Source organism: Taudactylus pleione, unplaced genomic scaffold, assembly GCF_031769625.1.
Source record: "Taudactylus pleione unplaced genomic scaffold, aTauple2 ptg000041l, whole genome shotgun sequence".
Lineage (NCBI taxonomy): Eukaryota > Metazoa > Chordata > Amphibia > Anura > Myobatrachidae > Taudactylus > Taudactylus pleione.
The window spans coordinates 41,999,973-42,007,769 of NW_028284443.1; the positions used below are offsets into that span (position 1 = coordinate 41,999,973).

The 7,797-nt window shown below is 39.9% G+C and overlaps 1 protein-coding gene across 1 annotated transcript in view; it reads right to left on the reverse strand.

Annotated features, from left to right (window-relative positions):
- The window catches only part of EFNB2 (ephrin B2), a 43,567-nt gene extending 38,067 nt beyond the window's left edge, over window positions 1-5,500 (reverse strand). The window contains exon 1 of the mRNA XM_088458288.1: window positions 4,873-5,500. Coding sequence (XP_088314414.1) covers window positions 4,873-4,994 — 122 coding nt within the window. The 5' untranslated portion in view covers window positions 4,995-5,500. The remainder of the gene's footprint in view (window positions 1-4,872) is intronic.
- Window positions 5,501-7,797: the final 2,297 nt, after the last annotated feature.

Below are 7,797 nucleotides of genomic sequence, written 5' to 3' on the forward strand. Positions count from 1 at the left end.
TAGACAAACTACAGCTGGGTGGCTGTAACTGCCCTTTGAGCTCTCTACCCTATTAGAAACCAGTGTGTTACATTATAAATTATACTCAAATTGTTTTTTACATTGTAATTGAATAATATAACCTATCCATGTTTTACATATGTTTGTGAATTGTTCATAATATTCACTAATTACATTTATTGAGATGTTTAATTTAATTTTATGCCATATTACTAGGCCTTATTTCAAACATGGATAGAGCATATTGCATTGTGTGCAGTTTTCACAGAATGTTTTACTACTTTCAAAAGTTCTGAAACAATGTTTCTAGGAATACTGAGACTGATCAATATTTATGACTAAAACATGAGAAAGGAAGGCAACAGCATCAAAGTGACAAAGTGCATAATTCGGTTTTGTCCAATTGGCAGATACAAGATATAGCTGGGAGAGTTTTGACATTGCAGGTCTTTGGGGAAGATGGATGAGTTGAAAGTAATACCTTCAATAAATTGGTTCACCAAACAGATTAACAAGTAAAATGTGATTTCTATGTAGAATACCAATTACTTTCTCTATTGACATGTTTGTTTCCGTAGTAAATGAAAGGTAATGTTTGTCCATAGGTTTGAAGTATCTCACATTTCATACATACCTCAAAGCAAGGGGAGTAATAACTGCACATGAAAGGAGACCGTAATACATTTTACTGCACAGAAGTTTCAACTAGAACGCAAAGGATCTGTGCCCAGTGTATATCATTACTATACTAATTTATTATTGGCTATATTCTGTGTAATATATTATGGGCCAAGAAATAGACATAATAGATAAACTAGATATACTTGCTCTATTTTCATCCAATACCTAACTGAATGGTCAACATACCGATCTGCCTACAGTTAAGAATTTATAATTTAAAAAATAATAAAGCCAATAAGAAAATGTAACCTAAAATAAATACATTGCATTGTTCCCTGCCTCGCAGTCACAACAATTACTGAGCTAAACAAAGTGCTTTACCTGAGCAGGTTTACAGATAAGAGGCTTGGAGATAATTACAACAGATAATGTAACAATTAAACCCCAGCTGAACCATGGAGGAAAGATAAAAGGGAATGCTATATCTACATTTCAGCTTCTTCTTGGTGTTCTGGATGCCAGTAATTTACCTGAGCTAATATGGTGTGCAGGTGTCAAAGAAACGTAAAGGATTATAAAACAAAGATGTTAGCATAAGTCGTCAAAGTGTCATCACCACAACTTGGGCTGATTTAGAGGTAGGACCTTAATCCATTTTAGCCTTTTGTTTCTTTAGCTTGAAACTGTAATTGGTACGGTTAAAAGGACTATCCCAGAGGGAAAGGATTCCTAAATAAATTATTGTCTACAGCAGTTTAACAGAGACTGAGATATGGTTTCAGTGGGCACTTTGTTCAAGGGCCTGCTCAGTTGTCCCATTACCTTCAGTTTATCATCCTGACAAAATGTGAGGAATGTGCAGGCAAAACCAGCAACAATTCCACCCCTGGTGCTTTCTCCTTTCATTGCTTTCTATATTAAAACCGACAAGATTAACCTAAATACAAACTGAGGAGCAGAGTTCAAGGGGGTATTCACATGGCACTGAGTGTGCATTTTGTCTTATGTTGTTTACCTACAAAAATCAAACTCACATACGATAAATGACTGCTATGTACATGAATCAAATTGAGAAAACCTCTTCTAATCAACTTTTCCAACATACTAATTATCATTCATACTATCCAATTGTTTTGTTTTGTTTATAATGGTGAAGAAACATTTTTAAAGGTAGAAAGACATAAATGCATTTACACATTTTAGTTAGAAAAAAAAAATAATTTAGATATAGTCTTAACTTATGTACTGTGACGTTAATTTTATCAGATGTATTTCAGAATTATCCAGGCGTAAACATGAAGGAAAGAGCATGACATATGCATGAAATGTACATTGTGATTTCTCTAGTGCACACTTTTCTTTAGATTTTGTGTCTAGCAAGAGAGATGTTTTTTCCTCATAACAGTATCAGTAGTGACAGCCGACAAACTATGAAGAATGTATTTATATCTTGTGTGGTTAATCAAGCGCAGCCCTGTTAAGCCATGAGAATAATGCCTATCCATAATATTGGTTTTGTCGACCAGAAGATAAAAGCGATGGTGAGAAGGCCCTCAATCTTCTAATTATATGGAACAGTGAGGATACATTTTTATAACTAGGAATGAAAGTTATTATCTGAGTATATCCCCCATAGTCCTATTTATAAATGGAATGTTCTACTAGAAATCACCAGACTGAATTAATATCTCATATGAAAAGCGGTGACATTCATATTTAATCACTGATCCCCAAAGTGGAAAATTACATTTATTATTAAATGATACTTTCAACTAATGTCCACCTAATGCAAATAAATGACTGTATGTTTTAATTATTTTATCTAAATGACTGCACAGTAGTATAAGAACATAAATTCTCTAGGGTTTCTGCAACATAAAAGCAAATGCGTAGACTACAAACTAGAACACAATTCTGCCTCAGGAGCAATGTGGCATTCTTTATGTCACTCCAATAGCAGTTGATAGGTAAAGTGATCTTAAACACTGTATAATGCAGAAAAAAAAGGACCCATAATGCAGTCATTCATTCTGGAGTCATTAAAAAAACAAAACAAAGTACTAGTAGAAGGGCACAGCCATAACATGAGGAAAACCTCTACATTTAGGAATTGGGGATGTTGCTAATAAAAGTCTTACAACATCACCATACTAACCTTCAATGTGCACGAATCAAAACATTTGATTAACATAATACTGAACAGTAAAGGGATTTTGCTTGTGAAGAACTGATCAAATGGTTGGACTGAAAACTGAAACATTAGGGGAATATGAGCAGGCTCTAGCAATGTGCTTTGAAAGAGTGACCTCTGTAGGACTGAATTGATCACTGTTTTTTAAATGTTCCCTTTACAATGTGACCCTTTTGAAAATCAGTGGGTTTGGAAGTTAAAATCTGCTCAGGATTTCCAGTCCAATGTATACTATTAAATTATATTACTGGCCTAGTAGAAAAAGGCTCACAATACACATTGTTTAACCTGCCAAGCCACTCAGCCCTACTATCATATCACTCTGCAATTCAAACCAATAACTATTTTATGGCATGCACTACCACCTTATGGTGACATTCAAATGAATAGGTGAACCCCATTCACCCTAGCATGACTGTAGAGTTCCTGTGCTCTGCTGGTCCCAGCACTCATGTGGCAGGACAGAGGATGGAACTAATCTATTTAAAGAAAACTAAATATTGTAATTAAAGTTTGCAATCGTGTAAGGAAGATGATCTTCTATTACATGATATACTGTATATCACTATGCATCTGGTGTATGTGTTTTACACTACTATTAGAGTTACTATATAGGGGGGATCATGGAAAGGTCACACACCCTCACTTATCTATTGTGTCAGGGTACACTATCAGTGGCCTTATAGTGTAAATTGTAGACAGCCCTGCCACTGATATGCAGATAGCCCCTCAGTAGGGATCTAAGGGGAACAGTGCAAGATTAGTTACAAAGCCGATTCTTAACCTTTTGACTTTTTGATGTCTCCAAAAGCTTTCCTGAGAAACCACTTATGAGAAAAACACATCCCAAATACATTCCCTCTAAATTGGGTTCTACTGTGTTTCATTTTGCTCTCTACGCTCCACAGCAGCTATAAAATATAAATGTACTTTGTGTTGGATCACCCTTGTATAAGGTAGGTGTGCATGTACGTCATACTGTATATGCTCTATGAATAGGAATCACATACAAAGGATTCGTGTTAAATGGAGAATCATATGTATGATTTCTGTGTAATTATTGGAGTGATAACACTGGTGTCTACTGTCTGTATACAGATAGTAAGTATGTTGTGCAGTGTAGCCGGGTCAGCAGAGCCCATAGAGCCTGTATTGTGTACTTATGGAAATAAGCCGTCACAGCCGCCCGCTGAATGGAGCCTCAGCACTGGGCTGATTAATGGCCTGATCTAGCCGGCTCCGTGCACTCAGGGTGAGGGAAGAAACATCTCCAAGGTGGTGCACTGGCTGCTGTAAGGCAAATGGTCACCATTCAGCAATGAGTGCTTAGATGTAGCCCCAAAGTACGGACCCGTGCAATAATGCTGCTGTCACTTGTCATTACAACGGTGACGCCGCGTATTGAGACGCACCTTGCACTGGGGTGACGCACTGGCCGAGCGCAGCCAGCCCTTCAGAGCAGTCCAGTTGCTCCTAATAGTGTGAGTAGGTATGCACTGCGGCTCCTTCTGTATACTACAGTACAGGCACTGTATCCCAGGATGTCCTGGAGTAACAGAGGTATAGCATGCACTCTAATGCTAGCTCTGCAAGGGCACCATCCAGTGTTCACATATTACTAGCATACCAAAGAGTGTAGTCCTGCTTCTGTAGGGTGCCGCACCCAATATATACCAGCTCTGTCCCATGCATACCTGCACTACCCCCATATATACTAGCTCTCGCCCTCGGCCACACCGGGCATGTCGGAGTTCTGCACCCTCCGTACGGACATGGCAGGGAGTGCTGCGCTATGTTGTACACTGTGCACACTACTGGCATATGCCACAGGGGACGCATCCCTTAGCGCAAGTGGACCCACTGCTACTAGTAGGCGCAATGCACACTGGCCGGAGTTGGGGAGCTGTGAGTGTTATAGTACATCATACAGTGAGGCGCCAGCCCCGTACACAGGGAGCTGTGAGTGTTATAGTATATCAGCCCCGTACACAGCCAGGCAGCCACCAGTGACATGACACGGACAGTAGTAAGCGCTAATAAGAAGATAAGAACAGACTTACTTGGGGTTTGAGGAATTCCAGTAAATGGGGTCTAATACTAAGGATCTGGAGATAGCAGTCCTAACCAACAGGATCCATAATCCCAAGCTGTACTTCCACAACGGGTCCCTGCCGAGTGCCATGATGCGGGGTTACCCCGAACCAATGCGGGATCCTGTGCCCGGCGAGCTCCCTCTGCCAGCTCCAGTCAGGGGTTCTAATAACGAGTCCAGCACTACCAGGGGATGTATCCAACCAGCTCCCCCAGAGGATCAGTCCTCACTCCGGAATATCAGCGCACTCCCGGGAGGAAAACACAACACACACAACTCCAAACTGAGAAGAGCTCCTGCTGCCGCTGCTGCCCGGTTATCCTATGGCATCGCCTGCGGCCACATTGTTACAGCGGGGACCCGCCAGCCCTTACTGCGCTCGCTGTGCCCGCCTGGCACTAATGATCCCCAGGGAACCAGCCCAAAGAGGGGAGCAGTGCTGAGTGATCCAGCTGTATGCAGTCAGTGCATGGAGCCAATCTCCAGGGAGAATAACTGGAGGTAAATCCCTCGGTGCTCCTGTGCCCTGGATGGGTATGGCTGTGTGTGCCAGTGACTGCTGCTGCTGCTATGTGTGTGTGTGAGATCTGCTCCTCCTGCCACACTCAGCCAAAGTAACCGCGGTGAGCTCAGTGCTGAGTGCCTATAAGATGACCCGCCCCCTCCGTCCCGCCCCACTCATAGGCTGAGAGGAACTGAGACAGGCGCGATTGGCTGCACTGCACGTCCATCAAGGAGAGCCCAGGCTGAGAGTGTCTGTGGCAGGGCTGAGTATTGTGTCTGACAGGTACAGACCTCCCATACAATGCTGCATCCTGACTGCTCCGCATTAATATTCATTACGTGACCCACTAGCACCCTCCTGCACTACTGCACATACCCCTCCATCTATAAGCGGACAAGACTCACTTTGTTTCTCTTCTTCTCGTTCACTATACGCTGATTAGAATAACAAGGGCTAAAGTGGTAAATGCAGGAGGCATAATAATATACACCTCTGACATCTAACACGGCTGGTCACATAACCTATATAATAATGTACACCTCTGACATCTAACACGGCTGGTCACATAACCTATATAATAATGTACACCTCTGACATCTAACACGGCTGGTCACATAACCTATATAATAATGTACACCTCTGACATCTAACACGGCTGGTCACATAACCTATATAATAATGTACACCTCTGACATCTAACACGGCTGGTCACATAACCTATATAATAATGTACACCACTGACATCTAACACTGCTGGTCACATAACCTATATAATGACACTATGTCGGCTCGGTTATTTTTACGGGCTCTTCATTAGGGGATTGTGTGCAAACCAAGTCATGCTAACTGCATCAAATAACTAATAAGTAAAAACATAATGACTTTTCTTACATTGCTAAATTGCTTATAATGTAAATGAGTGATACAGTACGTGTAATATAGGGAGCTGATAACTTGATGTTGTTAACGTCTCTAATGAAATCATTATTTTTTTAAATAGATCACGCTAATAAGCAGCCTGGATAAACGTAACACTCATTTTTACTGGTGTTAAGGTCTACGTGTAATAAGCGTCACTCGTGTGCGTTTATATAAAAATCTCTCTCTCTCTCTCTCTCTCTCTCTCTATGACATATATATATATATATATATATATATATATATATATATATATATATGTATATATATATATATATATATATATATATATATATATATGTATAACAGATAGATAGATAGATAGATAGATAGATAGATAGATAGATAGATAGATAGATAGATAGATAGATAGATACACACACTAGTGGACGAACCACAATTATTTTCTGTTCTCCTTACAAATGTAAAGTTAGCATAGCCATGGCGCGTCAGGACCTTAGAAAAGTTTTCAGAAGATAAGAGGAATATGTACTCTTATATACATACAGTAATAGGTAATTAGTTGCTGTAATCTGAGTAATGATCAGAGCCGTCCCTAGAAGTGAGCTGCCCGCAATGTTTCCCACGTTGGGCTATACAGAAAATAGCCATCCCCCGGGTGAGTACGTGTTGAAGAAGTTAAGGTAATTTAAAAAGAGATTAGAGGATACACTGCATGTCTGGAAGAGAATGTAAAGTACGCAGACATAGACACTGTACCCTGCCGCTTCCCAACTAATGTGTATTTTGTTTGTGTGTATCATGTGTGTATTGGATGTATTGTGTGTATCATGTGTGTATTGGATGTATTGTTTGTATTATGTGTTTCGTTTGATAGGTAGAACTTTCCTCTGATTTATTTAAACATTATGCACATTTACAGAGGTCTTAATCTACACTGTTAATCCAATTAAATGTCAGTCTGTATATATTCTGGCAGATTTTTATTTCATTTATACAAATGTTGGATTGCATAAGTTTCTGTTTGCGGCGGATCAGAAAGTATATATAGCCTGTTATAACTTAAACTGTCTGTAAAGTAATTTCTGGTTAACATCTGTGGGAAATTGACTATTTTGCAGAAGGTTGGAAAGGTGTAAAACAACTTTAGCAGAGCCGTGCTTCTGTACATTAGGGCAGGATCTATTGTCATAGTTATTAGAGTGTGTTTCTGAGTAGCTCTATTTGTAGAACAACACTCTGAGGCCCAAATCCCTCTGTCTTTAACCTTCCTTCTCAGGTTATAGAAGCCAATATTCATTGGAATGAAAAGATAAAGAACTGCAAGATTGAGGAGACAATAATGTGTCACAATGGGTGCATCAATCCCTGTACTATAAATAGGTAACTTTAATGTCAGCAGCCTACATAATCTACACTAAAAGTACAGTAAATCAGTCTGAAGTTTAGAGATCATCTGAATGCCACAATAGTAGATAGAGAAGTTGCGATGGGCACTATGTACATTCT